Source organism: Apis florea, unplaced genomic scaffold (assembly GCF_048593485.1).
Source record: "Apis florea isolate Af1SG1 unplaced genomic scaffold, ASM4859348v1 contig_3170_pilon, whole genome shotgun sequence".
NCBI classification, from domain to species: Eukaryota; Metazoa; Arthropoda; class Insecta; order Hymenoptera; family Apidae; genus Apis; species Apis florea.
In genome coordinates, this window is record NW_028256714.1 from 4529283 (window position 1) to 4548288 (window position 19006).

General features: G+C 42.9%; 1 protein-coding gene and 1 long non-coding RNA gene across 12 annotated transcripts in view; one reads left to right on the forward strand and one right to left on the reverse strand.

The window, feature by feature from the left end:
* Positions 1-18912, reverse strand: part of Rdl (Resistant to dieldrin) — a 79470-nt gene extending 60558 nt beyond the window's left edge. For 9 of the 11 annotated variants that reach the window (XM_086910022.1, XM_086910024.1, XM_086910015.1 and 6 more), the window contains exon 1: positions 18629-18860. In XM_086910022.1, coding sequence (XP_086766148.1) covers positions 18629-18723 — 95 coding nt within the window. In that variant the 5' untranslated portion in view covers positions 18724-18860. Of the gene's footprint in view, positions 1-7280; positions 7540-18628 lie in introns of those variants that run through there. The other 2 variants (XM_086910026.1, XM_086910019.1) reach the window with 2 other exon arrangements.
* LOC147657375 (uncharacterized) overlaps positions 1-19006 on the forward strand; it is a 194970-nt gene that overhangs the window by 72932 nt on the left and 103032 nt on the right. The window lies entirely within an intron of this gene.

Consider the following 19006-nt stretch of genomic DNA (forward strand, 5'->3'; position numbering starts at 1 on the left):
ATATTTTTGTAGAGGAATTCGAATTTTCGTTTCGAATAATCGTGGAGGACGATGGGATCGAGGAACGATTTACACTTTCTATCGCGAGAATAAATAAAGTGAAACAAGACAATATAACTTCGATATAAAGTTTAGATAACTGTGCTTCATTGAATTATATATATTCTTTAATAACGTTTGATTTATTTATACGCGATACACACAAGTATGAAATGCGTTACCCCCTGTATAAATTGATTGCTCGTGAAGATTGTAACAGGGGCACGCGTTAGAGGCATCGATATTTAGGTTGATCAACAGCGTGGAAACGCTGCTGTTGACACACCATGATCTCATCGATCCGCTATTTTGTATTTATTTATGTGTAATATATATATATCGTGCATATAATGTGACAGCTCCCCGGGATCATTAGTTCCATTAGTTTCACATTCAGAAATTTCAACATCGTTCCCCGGGATTTTCGTTCGAATTACCCATCCCTGTCAATTAGCACGGATTAATGACAATTTTCTCACGTTATTACTTTCGTACGTATTTCCCCCCTCCCTCTCTCTCTCTCCATTTCTCGTCATTCTGTTTTCAAGTTGGAACGTCGACCGATCATCGGTTAACTCTTAATTAACTCGTAACGAATGAATTTTCGTTACATATAAACAGCATGTAATCCATGCACGAAATTAAACACGCGGGGAAATCATATTTTATAGACGTTTATTCGAATATTCGAAAATATAATATATATGTTACGCGAAATATAGTTGATTAAACGAGGATATATATCTCGTTTATTTTTTATAATAAATAAAGAGAAAAAGAATGGTTGATGATTTCTCCTTTTCGAGATTTCGAGCTAAAATTTTCTTTGAATTTCAAACAACTGACTTCGCAAAATTAATGAAATCGACGTTCGATCGAAGAAAAATCTTGTTTGCGAAACAAACGCGAACAATCGAGTAATTAATTCGCGACGGGGATACAAGATCTCGTATACGTGTCCTCGAGATTATCTCGACTCTGCAACGTGCAAAAACTACCGATTCCCGGATTAATCCGGGACGTGTCCAACACGAAGCCTCGGCCAGACGCGGAATTAACAGCGTTACGCAAAACTCGAGATTTTCCCCAGATTTTCAACCGAGCACAGTTGCTAATTTAACGGTGGAAACTTTCGAATTATTCAACGCATTCCGCCCTCCTTTTCTTCTCTGGAAAATTTTCACGATCGAAAGGAAAATCGAAGGGAAAAATTTAGGATCTGGGCGGTCGTCCGTCGATGGAGGGTTTCTCCGTTTCTCGATCCGATGTGTATAATCTCGTAATATTGTGAATCGAGAGGAGAAAGGGCAATCGATCGTCGAGGGAGGTTGTGCAAGCATGCTCGTTCGCTTGGACGCGTGATGACGAGATACATCTTGATACGTATTGACGAAATATTTTATTTTATCTCTTTATTAACAATATTTGGTTAAATAGAAATGCAAAAAGTTATCGGAGACTCGATTCTGGAAGAAAGAAATATGGTTTTTTTTTTTTATTCCTGGCAGAAATTTCAATTACGGTCGAAGGATTGAATGAGTGAGGTTGGGCGTTTAGGCAGGATTGAATAAGCGGATGCGTGAATTTTTTTTTTCTATCTTCGACGCAAAGGTGTTTTTTTCACTCGTAGTTTTTAAAACGTTTATAAAAGCAGGGGCAGAGTTTTTCGTTTAATTAAAAGAGATGAAATATTCGCTCGAAGATTAGACGTTTTTAGCTCGTGTTTAAGATCTGGGTTAAGCGATGTGAGATTTTCAAGATTACGGGGCGATCGAATATTTTTTTGTTAAAAATTTGTCACGATTTATACAACTTGGTTGCTATTAAATAATGTAAATCAATTGCCCTTAATTTCAATTTAAATAATCCCTATTTTATTAAAAGAATTCAATCGAAGTTTATTATTATTAATTCTTAGCAATTTGAATTTACGTCAAATCCCTCTCCAAATGATATTCCATGAATATATTAACATCGAATTTACATAGAGGAAATGACATAAAATGATGAAAATTCTTATTTATATATTACTCCGTTCGAGGAAGACGCGAGATTGAGACACGATATATACACAACAATATTACACTATTCGATTCGATCATCTCTCTTTCAAATGGCATCGAGTATTTATTTGATTTACGAATAAAAAAAAAAAAAGAAATCCTTTACTTCACGCATCATTCACAAATCGAGTCTGCAGTTCTGAAACGTTCTGTATACTGCAATCACCGCAGAAGAAGTGGCCACTAAACTATTTCCACCTTCTTAACAAATTTCGAGGATTCGAAATGATTCGTTTCACGAATACGAAATAATAACGCTTGCTGGTTTCGATCGCTTCGCCGCCGATCGTTGATTAACTCGTGCGTGGAAGGGCGCGCGGTTTAAAAGTGCGCACAATTGGAAGCTGCGGGCGCGTTTTAATTAACGGCCAACTCGCCAAGTCCAGCGATCGTTGCTCGATCGTTGAACGCAATTCATGTCTTCATGGCCGCGTTGCTCATTACGATATAAACATCAATTTTGACGGGTGTTTATCCGTGTAATTTGCAAGACACGATATCCACCCTCCCCCCTTGTCATCGTGTGTTCGTTTATAACGAACATTGCCTCCCAGCCGGCCGGGAAACGCCCCAATTAAACGGCGCGGCGGGGACATTTTCGTGCTAGTTGGCAGCGTTTCGATGAAAATTAGCCGCAAGCGGGGCGGTGACGACAATCGGTGGATTAAATAAACGTGACGTTAAATTTCGCGATTCGAAGAGCAGATATCGATTTCTCGACGATTCCTCCAAACGTTTCGTTCAACTTCGTTTCTCGTCTCGATGATTCGAAAATTGAAAATGTTTGGAAGGTTGGACGACGATACGGATCAGAAACGGGTGAAAGAGTCGTGAAAAATCCGTTTCGCAACGAGGATCGGTCCAAGGATCGGTTTGTCTTTAAGGTTACACGTATCGGTCCCGAGAGGGCAGTACGGATTTAAGTTCCTCCATCGCGTCTGTAATCGAGGAGCGGACCTCTTTCAATCCTCGCCTCTCCCGAGATTATCCTCCCTCGTTCGAAATTCTATACACCCTTGCGAATACCTCTTTCTTTCTTTCCTTTTTTTTTTCTTTTTGCTCGCGTATTACGTTCGATCCAACGTTGCGTGCGTGTGCACAAAGATCAACCTCTTCGACATTCGCGTGCTCCAACGCGTTTCAAGGTTTCCTTTTCCTCCCCTCGATGGGGGCGCCGAAACGAACAACCCCACGGTTCCTCCCTCCTTTCCTCTTCTTCTTTTTCTTCTCTCCTCTCCTCTCCTCTTGCTCCTCGAAAAACGAGACGCATTGACGTAAAGGGAGGGAGGATTAAGAAAATGACGTATCGGGGGAAGCGTTATCCATCGTTCTATTTTTATTCAAGGTGTGGGGCGAGAGTGGTGTGCGGCGTCGGCAACGTTGGCCGGCAACGTTGCCAGGGCTCGATAAGAGCGTAGGTATGGCGGTTAATTATATCAGCGCCCCATTAGCGTGCCACTGTATACCACGGGATCGCGATGGCTTTTTATACACACGCCTCTCTGCAAGGGTTTGCCACCCCTCTCCTTCCTTCTCTCGTGTCTTTCGCCTTCTCGTGCGTGCTCCTGCCTTCTTTTTTTTTTTTTTTTTTTTTTTTTTTTCCACTTGGCTTATACAAGCGGAGAAACGGCGAGCACGCCGTTCCCGCCTTGGCCGCCTCCCCTCTCTTGGCGTAAATACGGGCCAGTAATTACGTTGGCGCAGGGAAATTACCAGTTACCGGGTTGCCGGGTTGAGTTTTATCCAATTAGGGGATTGCTTCGACCGACCACCACCGTCGTCGTCGTCCTCGTCATACCCGAAAAGGAGGGACGACTCTCCTCCTCCTTCGTCCCTTTCTTCCTCCTCCAATTTATTCGACAGGATGTTCTTTAGCCTCTAACCGAGTTCCAGGGTTTTATTGGGGGGGGAGGGAGGGTTTGAAAATTGCTCGAAACGTGGACGAGTTTTTTTCATCCGCCGCTTAATTATCGCGGTCGGACTATCAAGGTTTTTCCACGACGAGTTTCTTTTCTACCGAGGAGATCCGCGGCAAGGGATATATATGCTCGTGTTTGATTACGTATTTCATCTTGAAACGGAGCAGTAAAAAGTATCGATCGATCTAATCGATTTTTGTATTGGACGTCACGAATTTCGAGGCGTCCTGTTTACGTGTTATACGGCAGTGCACTATTCTATTTTATTTCGAAGTTTATATGCGTGAAAAGGGCTGTTAACTACGATTGGCCGTACAAGGAGAAAGCCTGTGTGAATGAAATTTCACGTAACACGTTGAAGACGTCCGGTTGAATGGAGGAGGTGTGAAACGCGAGTGTGTTTCGATCGAGCACCGTGGTGGAACGCCAGGTGCCATTGTTACTTCGTTAACGAAGACGGTAAGAAAGGCGAGGCGAGCGTTTCTATAAGCGAATGGAACGACGAGTGGCCCTGACACTAGAAGCGATCGATTTCGTCAATGATGTTTTCGATCGCATTGCTTCGTTATTATATTTATCGTAGCCGTGATCATCGTCTCAGGGTTGAGGGGGAGAATCGGGCGGTCTGGAGAATCGCGAGGAGGAAAAGAGATAGTGGACGATCGATCGATAGGGTAGATCATAATTTATCAACCGAGTTATTGGCTTTCGATTAATTAACGGATCGGTTTGTGGAATTTCTTTCTTCCCTGGGTATCCATCTTCTTGGACAGATCCCATCTATTTTGTAGTGCAAACGATTTCGGAGAACGATTTCAAGTTTTAATCTTTCAAACGGTCGGCGGGCGGACGTTATCGGGTGAAATTTATCGGACTTTGTTCTATTATTTGTTTTTTCTTCTTTTTGCTGTTTCGTGAAATATTCAGCAGATGTTTTAAAACTGGTAATTCCACTGGTGTCTTGAATGCTCTGTGATGTCAAAAAAAAAAAAAAAAAAAAAGAAAAAACACGTAGAGAAAAGTATAATCGAACGATTTATTGCAATGAGTTCTTAAAACATTAATCAAGAAAGATTGAAACGTATTCGTATTCGTTTACGAATAATTTCTTTTTCAAATACTGTAAAATATTTGTAAAAATGTTTACAAAATTTCATTTGTTCGTTTAATTTTCGTTGAAAATTTTTTTTCACGATTCGTTCCCTATTTGCTTCCCCTTATAAAATTTTATTTCAGAAAAGACGAGACGCATTTGACGGAATCACCTTCGTTCTGCCGATTCATCCCTAATTTTTACCAGACACCAATAGAATAAGATGATACAGCCACGCTAGCCAAAGTATTATCGGACTGGAAGGGAATAAAGAGTGAAAGGGGAGGTGGTGGGCAAGGAGAGAAAAATCGCGCGACTTGGCTGGCCTTTTGATACCGCCGAAAAGTCTCTCGTTGTTCCACCATTTCGCCTAACTTTCAGCTGGGCCTCGCTCGCGCCTAGCCGCGCGCCATGGAAGCATTACCTTAATGCGACCCAGAAAGCTCTTTTATTACACTCGTACTCGGGCGCACACATTACGACGGCCGAATGCCGCTGCTACACGCACACGCGCGCACCATCTCGCGTGTAAGTGCTTGCTGCTTCTGATCCTATTGCTATGCTGGATTGAGAAAAAAAAAAGAGAAAAAGAGGGAGAGAGAGAGAGAGAGAGAGCCCATAGTTCTCCTACTTTTCAGTTCGTGGACGCCGCTTTTTTTTTTTTTTTTTTTTTTTGGAACTCTAATGTCTCTCGCCGTGATTAATCTTTTTTTTTTCTTTTTTTTTTTTACTCCTGATCTTTTGGCGTGTTGCGCGGAAATAATTATTTTTTGGGGAGAAGGAAGAAGGTTGGATTCTGGTTGGAGAAATGGACGATGGTCGATCATCTTTGATGCGGTTTTTAGGAATTGATTTTTTTATTCATGGAATTTTTATTTATCACGTGGAAAAAAAAATTGAAAAATCGAAGGAAAAAGAAATTTTATGATATACGATATAAAAAGAAATAAAGAGAATCGTTATATTGTTGATCCAAACAAATCTTGAAAGAAGATGTATTAGAATCAGGTAAACTAGAACTACAGCCTTAAACATACTATCCCAAACATAACCAAACATTGCTGCTTTCCCACGTTACCAAGAAACCTTCTAAATAAAAAGACAAAGAAAATTACTATTATTATTTCTTTCGGATTGAAATCTTATTTCGATAATAACGGGACAAAGCTTCTCTAAAAAAAAAAAAAAAAAAAAAAGAAGAGAAACTATAGAATTACCGAATTACCCAACAACGAATCAGCCGCTCTCCTCCTCCTTTGCTGTCTCTTAATAATAAAATTTTAATACACAAAGATGCAATTCCTCCGATACGATACGAGGGTACACACAAAAAATAGATCAGGCCACCTTTAAATGTCAAAGTATCTTAAGATGAATTTACATTTTTGAACGATTGATCAATTCCCATCCTCTCGTTCTGAACTACCACCAACTCGCACGAACGCGATCCTCTCCTTCGTTGGGAATACGCGCGAAAGGGCGAGGCGAAAGGTACGGCGGGTATAAATAGACGGTTTAAAAGTTGCTTGTCCTCGGTGTTGCGATCGTTGTTCAGAGCCAAGTGTCGTTTCAGCAGTGGCGGCGAACGGACGATCAAGGACGTAGACGTTAGCCGGCACGAGGGTGATGTCCTCGCCATTGATTGGCAGCCCTGGCCGAGCTCTCGTCAAGGTTCCTTCGCCTTCGCCAGATATACCCTTCCTCGCCTCGAAACTTCGATTGCCTCTCGTTTTCTATGTAACCAGGTTTGCCAACCACTCGTTCGTGGAATTCTTAATTAACCAATTCGATCGAGAGAAACGTGTATCACATTACATTCAACCTCGTTTCTCACGACGTGAAAAATTGTTGGTTTCGATTGGAAACGAAATCGAAGAAATTATTCGTGGAGAATGAGAATGATGGAAGGGAAAGATCGCGAGAGAACGGGGGCCGGAGATAGATTTAGAAAGTCGGGGAAGGAAAGTTGCCTCCGTCTCGATTCCGGGGAATCAACCGCGTCCTTATTCAACCGTTTCGACGTTTCCTTCGAGACGTCGTTTCATTTCCTAGCTATCGGCGGTATCGCTGCCTGCCGTCAGATCGGGACAGACGTTGCAATGGACATTGTATCGAGATCTCGACCGCGAGGTGTGCTCGCGAATCGATCTATTATTACAAGCTTACCTTTCTCCGATAACCGCGTTTTAACCGTTTCTTTCTCCTCCTCTCTCTCGCGACAGACGAGAAATTCAATCTTCCGTGCCTCGATTCGATAGAATCGAATTACAAACAATATATCCTCCTCCTCTCTGGCCATCATTCTTCAAAATCTTATCTAAGTTAGCTCCAGCAACTAAAAGCGCACAAACAAGTTTCATTTATTTCTCCCTTAATTCGTATTGTTTCCTTTTTCCTCGATCCTCCTGCTATTAGTCGGGTATATGATTTTCTCTCTTCCTCTCTTTTCGTTAAATTCTGATCGTTCCTCCTCGAGATTCCATTTTTTCCCAACAAATCCAATTATATTTCATCATGGACGTTGATCACCACCTCGCGAAACTCGAACCACGGCTCGAGCAACCACGACTTCGATACTCCCCCTTCCTTGCCCCCTCACAGATTTTTTTTTTCACAGTATAATTGACAGATTCGAATCGAACTTTGCAAATAAGTTTTGTACATTATTCTATTTGTTCAATGTCGATTTTGATTGTATTTCTTTGCAACAAAAATAACTATTCAATAAAATTTAACACGATTCAATTATTATTATTCCATCTCCCCTAACGCACAAGTATATAAATTTCTCCAAGTTGCAGAGAACAAGAGGAATTCCGCTTACGAAGTTTACAACTTCGATTTACAGATTTCGTATTTCCTCGCTCTATTCCCCCAACTCGAGTTAAAGTTAAAGTTAAACTTTCACGGGGCGCGCAGAATTTTTCCCAGAGTTATCGAGAGCGAGCTCCATTCCAACTGCTTTAATCCTCCGTCGGATCCTCCCTTTGCGCAAATTCGACCTTCCAATCTTGCTCTAATCGCGCGAAGAAAAGAGGCGAGGTTCCCTCGATCGGATCGATGCCGATGCCCAACATTCCCGCGTGCGGCTGCGAATTATAGGCATGGGCCGTGTGCGCGGCTCGACTGACCGAGTTTGCGTTCGTGTTGGAGGTCCCATTGATTTCCTGGCCCATGTCAAGGCTGCACGCGAGGAAACCCTCCACCCACAACCTCCGTCGAGCCCCCACCAACCTTTCTCTCCACGTTTCTTCCCCCCCGCCCCCCCTCTTTTTTCCTTCCCTCTCCTCGAATGCACTTCGCGTTCCGTCTGCCGCCAATGTACTTATCTCGAGCTGCTTTTCCAACCTGCCCCCTAGATGGGACATCGAGATGGGACGGTTTGTTGGTTCTTTCTTTAGGGTCGTTGATGAGACGTTGGGGCCGATTCGATTAGAAATGGATTGGATTCGAGTGATTTTTTTTTTTTTTTTTTTTTTTTGGTAAGGAGGTGTTTTTGTGAAGGGGTGAAAAGGGGTGTTGGTTATATTTGGTACATCTTTTCGTTGACGAGAGTGAGAAAGACGGAGGGAAAGAGAGGAGGGGTTGCCTCTTTAACCTTTCACATTTTTACAATTCCTAATCTTTTAACGTCATAAGAGATTAAATCTACCTTTCTCTCGACTCGCGGTTGAGCAAGTTTGAATTAACATAAAAGCAAACACGGCATTTGCATCAAGCATCGTTGCGTCGCAACGCAATTACTTAGAAACAAACTGCGTGTTCGTTTCCTCCTCAATCAACATCGTTTCGTCCCGAAACATTTCGTAGACCGAAATGTCGAGGATGGTTAAACAACGCTGCCACTTAAAGCGAAATAAGCCCCGATCAACATTTGCCTCCAAGAAGCAGCGAAGGGTTTTCAAGGCTTGCGAATTCAAGTTTTACGATTATTTGTTGTAACAACATCGATCGATCGTTTTCAAAAAGCAGCACGTACAACAAATTCATCCTCGAATCGATGCAGTTATTTATCTTCGAAAAAATAGTTGTTCGACCTTCTTCCACGATGAGAACTCGATCGAAATCAAACGAATTTGTCTCCAAGACGAGTTGTAAATTAAAAGTGTTTGCGAGCCAACTTGTTATACGGTAAAGGATAAGGCGCATTAAGTTAAGAATAAATTTGGAAAGTGGTCGACACGCGACCGCGTATTAATCGAGTCGCGAATTTACTCGAACGTTAAAATCCTTAGAAGGAAAGTGTTGGAATCGCGTGACCCCTCGCGCTCCACCCTCTGCCTAACAACTCTGCCCGTCGATCTCGATCTCTACACACCGTGACTCGCCTCGAATCTTCTCCAGCCTTCTCCAGAATAAACAGTGCGTGTTCGAAAAGTTTGCAGATAGTTTGTGCACTGTTGTGCGCCCGTAAAAAGATGTGGGGGAGTTGTGAGAGGGAGGAAGTTTTAAAGGGAGCGGAGAGGTTGAAACGGAAGTTTTAGAGTAGTACTTGCGCGAGGATTAGCGCGAGGGATTTTGTCATGGTTTTTCCTTTATTTCGTGCCCCCTCTTTCTTTTTCTTTTCGATGATTCTATCTCGTCATCGTTAGACAGAGATATTTTGCAGTTTGGCTTTAATTGTTTTGACATTGTTGATTATAAAACTCGTTGTAAATATAAGAGATTTAATTTTAATTTAATAAATAATTTCCATGATATTCGAGAAGATCGAAGAATGAGTTGTGATAAAATTCCCAAAGGAGTTAGAAAAATTTGGGATTCCTTGGTATAGGAAAATTATTGGTGAAATCGTTAAAGTTAAATCCTATTATCCTTGATTTCCACGATCGTCGCGATCGCGAACCTGATCCTGTTGAAATTTCCAGCCTCGATGGAAGAGAGAGAGAGAGAGAGAGAAAGGGAGAGATCGAATAATTAAATAAAGTTGGGAAGACGTTACGCTCGAATCGGATGGAATGATTAGCATCGATCTCTGCTCGATGATTTCCTGGAGATCCTCGAATATGTAATTTGCGGCGGCAGTGGTATAGGCCGACGCGTAGTCAGACCTACGAGCCCGATTAGATTGAACCGCACAGCCGGATATTGCAGTCACTGAAGAATATTTGATTTCCACGTAACTAGGAGGGTTCGTTCATTGATCTCGATGCTGATTCCTCATGTTTCTTTCCACCTCGGTTAAACATCGGTTTTTTCGCCTTTCTTTTTGATCTTCTCGTCAATTTCTTTGTTGACCGAAAATCTCGAAAAAATTCTACATAAACGAAATTGACTTTACAATTCGGAATAATTATTGGCCCTTAAATTTTTTTTTTTTTGAAAATTTTCTAAAAGCGCAACAATTGCAAATTTTTCTTTTTTCTTCGAGTTCCCGAATCGAAGATTTCGTTCCCAAATTCACAAAAAAGAAAAAAAAAAAATCGAAAAGAATTCCCCACGACGTATAAATCGATCCTTTAACACGTAAAAAAAAAAACAATCGTGAAACCTGGCAACATTTATAAACCTTAAACCTCATGGCGAATGGAAAACCCTCGATTAAACTCCTCCTCCCCTTTTTTGCACCTTTTTTTTATCCGTAACCGTACGCGAACGAATAAACGAATAAATCCAAACGTCGAGAATAAAAAACAAAAAAAAAAAAAAAGAAGAAACGAAATCAGGTTAAAAATTGTTTCAACCTCGCGACGGTTGACGATGGATATTAAATCTGGAAACAAACGAGAGAAACAAACGATTATTAATAAAGAAAGGAAAGAAAAAAGGGAAAAAAGTAGGGGGGGAGGGATATCCAGAAAAACGTAACGGCTTATAACCGTAATCCGCTTGCTCCCCCCTCCTCCTCCATTGTCTTATAACCATAATTAACAGAGAGAGAGAGAGAGAGAGTCTGAAAATAAATGAGAGTCGTCGGCAGAGTTAATAACGCGCATTGTAAACGGGGCATTCAGTTGCTCGTTGCCTTTCACGAACGCGAGTCGACGACGCGAGTGTCGTTTGGTCGCTTCTAATTAATTCTTCAAACGGTTCTTGCACAACACGAAGGCCGTTCCCGATATTTGCAAGCATGTCTCCATTGTGTTCTCACCACCACCACCACCACCCTCAGCCAACCAGGGGCTTATCGTGCCCGTTCTCTCAAAGGAAAGCCGTGAAGACCGAAACGGTTCTTTCGTTGTTACGGCTCGTTTCGATGGGGCGAAAGAGAGAGAGGAGGAGGGGTATCATCGTATCGAGACAAACGGAAATTCCGCGATTATCGCGGCTCGTGTATTACGGGAGGAAATCATTAAGGCCCCCCGTGGCCCGCAATTCCATCAATCATCTCGCTCGTAAGCGAGCATTAATAATCGCGCGCTATCAAATATGCATTCGTCCGCCCGTTTCTTCTCGTTACCCCTCCCCTCTTCGTTGCCATTTCCATATCAATAATCCGTTCCTCGAGGCTTCTTTGTTTCTTTGACGCGTTCTTCGATTTGTTTTTCTTCTTTTTTTTTTTTTTTTTTTTTTTTTTTTAGTTGGTTGAGATAGGAAATTGTTAAGCGGATGATTAATTTTTTTTCTTTCTCTCGGTTGGATGTTGCAGGATGGAGGAAAAATTCGATTTATTTTTCCATTTCTTATTTATTCGTCGTTTGAGATTTGAGTTGAGAATATTTTATATCCGTTAGAAGTTTTTCTAGATTTGATTCGTAATTGTAATAAATCGTGTTAAATAAAGTATAAGTTGTTGAAGAGTTGGTTAAATTTGGAGGCAGTTGGTGTATTTTATATTTCATTGCAACAATTGTTGCACAGTGTTTGAGCCACCTTTTAGAAATATTGGAACAATCGGAAAAGTATAGTGTTCTTAGGATATTATCCATTTCGTTGATTACGTTGTTTCTTTTATCACTTATCTCTTTTTACAGTTTTTATCGGGTAATTAAATGGAGATAGTTAAAGTTCAAAAGGTGGCAGGTTAAAAGATTGAAAAGTTTCACAAGATATATATTTTTTTTTTTATAGCACTTTTTAACATCACTTTCAGATTTCTTTTCTTTGCGTTGAAATAAACATTTTCCGTTATTTCGTTTCTTTCATCCTCCATGTATTACGTCTGGTGTATTGTTTAACAATTTAACGTTTTTCCACAGAAAAAAAATTTATAGTTTCAAACGGGAAAGAAATAAAAGTATCGAATTTATTTCGAAATTAACTGTCTCCCCGCCAATATATTCCATACTACTTTTCATTCGATACAAAGCAAAATGTATTACTCTTATATTTTATTACTCTTTACTTTTTCCCGAGGGAAAAATCAATAAGAAATGATTTAAAAAAAAAGAATAATTATTTAAGAAACAATCAGACACTAAGAAAACAACAATCAATTTCTTCCTTTCCACCAGAATTGAATACACGCGCGGAAATTCGTTCCACTCTATGCTTCTTCGACTATTATTAATTCATTCGAAAACGCGGTGACGCAGGCTCTCTAGTTTCTCTATCCTGATTTATATCGTCACTTTGCCCTCTTCCTCCCCTGTGCCGGTATTATATCAATCCGCGTTAATAAAACACGCCAAGTTTATCGCGGTTCATTAATTTCGGCCGTAGATTAGATTCGTTCATCAAACGTTATTTCAAACAGAACGGTTAATCGGCCGAGATCTTTAAACGAGATTTCTACACAATGTTTTAAATGTTTTAAAGGCCAACGTAAATCCATAACTTGCCTCGACGGGCGGACGGATGGATGACGCGTCCCCTCCCCGCGAATTATCAAATTTGCGCGGATTCACCGCAGGATTTCGCGGTGTATCGCAATATCGAATCGTATCCATTAGTGTCGTTGATAATTAACAGCGCGGCCACCGCTGATTACTCCACGCTTCGACTCGGCCGCAGCATAGAGATTCGAAATATTCGCGCGCTCCTTCTACATTTTTATCCCCCTCTTTTTATCTTTCCGCAACGCGAATCTTTTCTTTTCGAAAATACATTTAAAGTGGACGGAGAATTTCTTCTTTGAAGAAGCGAGGATAAGGATAAAATAAAGACGTTTCTGATTTCGTCTCGAAGCCTGCGTGGAAATTGTAACAGGTAAATTTGCCGCTGGACAAGTCGTGCCGCGCGTAATAATTGTTTGCGCTCGCGGAGGCGAATAATTATTTGTTGTTCTTAATTAAGTCTTGGGCGGTGGCGTTGCGCTGAACCGTGGCGATGTGTACGTAAACACAGAAAGGCTTGAAAGGCGCGAAGGGGGATTCAAAGTGTCGGGTTTTTACGTGTTTCTTAAACGGTGCGCTAATTAAGAATGCCTCGCCTCGGAAGAAACGTTCCGCCCGATTCCAGCAGATTCTCGGGGGATTCGACTCGTGAGTGAGAGAGAGAGAGAGAGAGAGAGAGAGAGAGAGAGAGAGAGAGAGAGAGAGAGAGAGAGAGAGAGAGAGAGAAAGAGAGAGAGGTAAAATAACACGTAATTAAGTTCGATTTCAAACGGTATAAATTTAATTTAATCGCAACATCTTCTCTTCCCTTTAACGAAAGTAGAATGAGTTTGCTCAGCAATAGAATCGAACGTTGGACAATTGTTCAAATTATTCGAGGAAACCTTGATACAATTTGAAAGAAGAAGAAGAAGAAATGAAAATGAAGAAGGAGTTTGCTTAAGAATAGAGAATATATAAAATCGAACGTTGTTAAAATTATTCAAGGAAACCTTGATACAATTTGAAAAAAGAAGAAGAAGAAGAAGAAGAAACGAAAATGAAGAATGAATTTTTTTAGGAATAGAAGATAGATAGAATCAAACGTTGTTAAAATTATTCAAGGAAACCTTGATACAATTTGAAAAAAGAAGAAGAAGAAGAAGAAGAAGAAGAAACGAAAATGAATAATGAGTTTGCTTAGGAATAGAAGGTAGATAGAATCGAACGTTGTTAAAATTATTCGAGGAAACCTTGATACAATTTAAAAGAAGAAAAAGAAGAAAAAGAGGCGAAAACACAGCGACGAATGCCGCGATCATCGAGTAACGTAGAATCACAGAGGCGTGCACAGAGATTGGCGTTCTTTTTCAGCTCTTCGTTCATTGTGTCTACCGAAGAGAAAAAAAAAAAAAAAAAGAAAAAAGAGAAGAAACGGCGAGGCAGCCGCGTATAGAAATCGGCAGGAGAGGAGGGAAAAAAAGGGGGAAATCAGTTTGGCCGGATCGCCGTGGCAAAGTGCGCGCGTTTTACGCTTCCGCGGAAAGTGGGTCAGACCGAGTGGCGAATGACTTGGCACGTTTTCGTCGCGGTAGACGTTTTCCCTCCACCGGATTCTCCACCGGCAAAAACACCGCATCCGTTTTCAATCCGCTCGTCCCGCGCCACGCGCCCTTTCCTTTCCAAGGGAAAACGACCACGGTTAACGACATCCCCGCGCTCCCCCCGAATCGAGAAGAAGCCTCTTTCTTCTCTTCGCGGAAGGCAAGAATTATCCCGAGGATTATTACGATTGGATAATATGAAAAAGGATATCGAACGGATGTGAAAATTGCTGCCAATTTTTCATTCAAATGAAAGAAGAATTCTCTTCTCGAAACAATCCGACACGTACGTCCTAACGTATTACACGGCTATAAATTCAGCACGTAACACATATAAAGATTTCGCTTTACTAAAAAAAAAAAAAAAAAGAAGAAGAAAGGCTGAAAGGCCCCGGGGAGTTCTCTCCGGGGAGGAAGACAAAGAAGCGTAGCCCGCCTAGCCTCAAGCTCCGCCGAGGAACGTTGTTTCGTATTCCTCCTGTATACCGTTTCCACAATCACCCCGTTTCAATCGCCCCGCGAAATCGGGCACGAATCCGCCCTTATTATGGATCCACACCGGCACAGATCAAGAAAGAAGAAGAAGAAGAGGAAGAGGAACGTCAACGAAGAGTGGATTTCGATTCGAGAAAAGTGGGAACGAGATATAATACTCGAGGGGCGGGGAGGAGTGTGAGGACTCCTCTTAAGGAAGGAAGACAAAGGGGGAGGGGGTCCGAAAAGGGTCTCTCCTCGATAAGACGGGGAGGAGGAAGACGTGCGTCGGTGGAATCCAGGAATCCAGGATGGGTGGTGGTAACGACGGCGTAGGAGGATTTGGAGCTCTGCCACGTCGGGAGCACCCTCTTGCTCGAGAGCTCTACTGCGATCACCGATACCACACTACAGAACCCGTCCGCGGTTGGTACTCGTAGGGGTTTGGAGGAGGCTACACAGAAAGAGAGAGAGAGAGGCAGCAGGGCCCTCGAGGAGAAAACAGGTGGAACGACCCGGCTGTGAGCTGCGAGCTCGCCGCCGGAAGAGCGTAAATATTGATAATCCCTTCGACTATACCTAACTACACCCCTTCCCTTCCTCGTTGGATTAGAGCGCGGCCCCCGCTCGAAATTTTGTTGCGAGCCAAACCCTGCTAAGGTTAATATCGTCGGCTCCCGAGGATTTCGTCGATGCGATTCGACTCTAAACAGCCGATGCACCGTGTGTGTGTGTGTGTATGTGTTTGTACGTGTGTATACATATATATACGATGGGGATAGGATTGCGATGTAATTGGATAAGCGGCGATTCGGTGGATAAAGCGATGGTTTTTCACCCGGGGGCTTTGCTTTCCTTCCTCTAACGTGCACCTCAATTTCGACGTGCACCTCTCTCTCTCTCTCTCTCTCATCCTCTTTGCCCCCTTCTTCGAAGATAAATCTCTCGAAATTAAAGACCGAGTATGTTATTTTAAAAAATTGTTGCTCGACGAGATCGAAATCTTCTCAGAATTATAAATCCCGTCGTTTCGCACGAGCACGACTATTCCATGGAAGTTGAGAGAAGAGAAAGAAGGGAGATATGTATAAAAAGAGCGCGTCGCTCTGAATGATGGTGCATTTTGAAGAATATCTCTCCGTTATTAGAATCGATTAAGCTGTCAGTGGTGGCGGTGGTTGATAAGTAAACGTGTTAAACATTGTCGGAAAATGGCGCTCGATATCAGCCGCTCGGGTTACAGAAACGTTTGCGGATTACGTGTATACGAGGCGACTGGATCGCGGCGTTAATGCGAGAAGGGATGAGCCGGTACAACTAATTTCAGCTCCGCCATTGTTCTCGCGATGCCGCTGTCACTCTCGAGACAGCGGTGGCCTGTGTACCGACTAAGCCTTCGTGCGTCGCGCATACACACATACACACGCGCGATCGCGTATTTATTAACCAAACGTGTATTCCATTCGGTTATTAAACGCTATAAAGCCGAGCTCCGTTGTGCTCGCTAGTCACGAGACCTTTGATCATGCGGATGGATTATATATAACACGTTTTGTTATTTCTTCGTGGCGTGGTTTTACGCGCTTTTCTTTGACAGCGTTCCTTTCTTGTATTTTTGGAGTAAATTTGTTCGTATCTAGGTGATATTAAATTAGTTATAATTCGAAAATGGGGGAAAGTATATTGTAAATTTGTAAAAAAAAAAAAAAAATCTGATTTTTACAGGGAAGAAGTAGGAAGATGTAGTGAAGGTATTATTTCATATTTTATAGTTCTCGAAATAATTTGCGAAATATTCGTTTCCTTTCCTTTGGAGAAATCGAAGGAAACGAGGGAATTCTAATAACGAGGTCCCGTTGAAAAATAGTAAAAATATATTAACCGACTTTAGTTCCTCTCCTCCGGTGGAGAAGATAATTTATTTGAAAGTTGATTGGTGATTGATATATCGACGTATGTATTTATAGCAGAGACAAAGTATAGCAATAAATCAATTGCATCTATAAACTTTAGTAAGTAAGACCGATAGATAATTTCGTATTTACGACGTATGGCACGAAGAGAAATGAAAATTGGTCCTTCCCCCCCCCCCCCCGCGATCAATCCTAATCCAATTTGTTTGTTTCCATTGAATGAAAACCGATCCATCGTTTCTTGAAAAGTAACAAAAAAATATTTCACCGAAATCGACGAAACGATATATCTTCTCCTCCCTCTGACTCTCCCGAAACGCTTTTATGCGCTTTCCATTCATAAAAATAAAAAAAACTCCCCCTCCCCTCCCCCCTCCCCCCAAGGAAGAAATATCGAAAGGAAAAACTAGCCAAACGAAGGAAGGAAGGGAAAAATATCCGGGGAAACCAAGAACAAGCCAGAAAAACCAATTAGGAAACAATTAACAAGACAAATCTTCCTCGTTGAAAGCGTACTAGTGGTAGCAACAGCGGAGAGATGAAAACTTAACGCGATCCAATTAGAGAGAGCGGCTGCAACGATCATCGGATGCGATTCTTCCTGGGGGGAATGAATTTTTTAACGTAACAGCGAGCGCGCCGCTTCCATTAAAGCGCGAGACGACGCCTGGCCGCCGTCCTCGTCGTCTTCGAGTCACAAGGTGGGGAGGGTGGAGGAGGGGGCGGGCGTCGTCATTGTGCGATCATTGAAAGAGCCCGTGCACGTCTGGAGAGTCGTGCAACGTAGAGCCTGCATGTTCCCACTCATTTACATGCAATCACGAACGTGGATCCAGGCGGAGAACAATGTGATACAACCTCGCAAACTCCTCCTCGTCGTATCGTCAAAGATAGAGATGTCTGGTCGCGCGCACAGGGTCGCACGTGGGATATCGTATTCGGTAATCGTGTTGGCCACGCTCGCTCGTTAAACCGTGTATATATATATATATATATACACACACGTATGTATGTGTATATATACGAGACGCGCGTATATATTTCCTTTTTCTCTTCTCCTCTTCTGTCCTCCCCCCTCCCCTCCCGCCCCCTCCCCCCATTATATCCGTTTATCGACCAATTTCGCGTGGCCCGATAGTGTGCTGCATGCACACGGCTCACCGCAGGCGAAACACGTAATCGAGATATAGGATTATGGATCATTAATTAAATCCTTGCACCTAGGCCGCGGCGTGGAATCAGCTGCAAGCCTATCGATTGGCGGCGTGGTATTCTAGGCACATTAGGCTTCGTCGATTAACTTCGGCTCGACTCCGCTCGAGGTCACGACGAGGAGAGGGTGCATCCAGGAGGGAGAAAAGAGAGAGAGAGAGAGAGAGAGAGAGAGAGAGAGAGAGAGAGAGGGAATAATTATTCGAAGAGAGTTTGGCGAAAGACTGCCGCGTGTCACCGATCATCGTCATCAACGCGCATCAACTCGTGGAAACCCGATCCGAACACGGGCGAACTTCAATGGGAAGTTCAAAGGGACCGAAGTTAGAAACCGAGCGTTTCAACCGTGTATCGATTCGAGGATACGAGCGGTGGCCGGCTACAACCACGTTTCCACCGTCGCGAATTGCGCCTCTCTTTCGGCGAGGTCAGCTATCGTTCTATCCGCGCTATTTAATCGGTCTGTTCAATCTATCCGATGATGTTATATATATATATATATATATATGTATCGAACGAAACGAAAGTTTGCAATCTTCTCGCGGAGTTTACACGTTTATCTACACGGAGCGTGGAACACGCACATTGATGGAATTGAAAAGAATTTGTGTACTTACGCGGCTTGCGCGAACGGGGCACGATGCGTGGCGGGCAGCAACGCGACCGTGGCCGCGAGGAGGGCGAAGCTCCAGGAGGCGGCGTGGAAGGACATGGTAATATCCGTGGGACGAGGCTCGGTATCCACGTTGTTCGAGGAGAAGAGAACGGCGCGGCGCCGTCCACGACGGCCACGAAGACGAGGACGACGGGAAGGACGTCGGCGACGAGGACGTGAGCGGATGTCCTGAGGCGTTGTTACCTGGCGCGTTGACCCGGCGCCTCTCTGCGTGCCGTCCGCGTCTCACCCTCCCCCCTTCTTCCTCCTCCACCTCTCTCCTCCTCCTCCTCCTCCTCCTCCTCCCGCCCTACCTCCCCCCAACCCGCCCCGCCCTCCT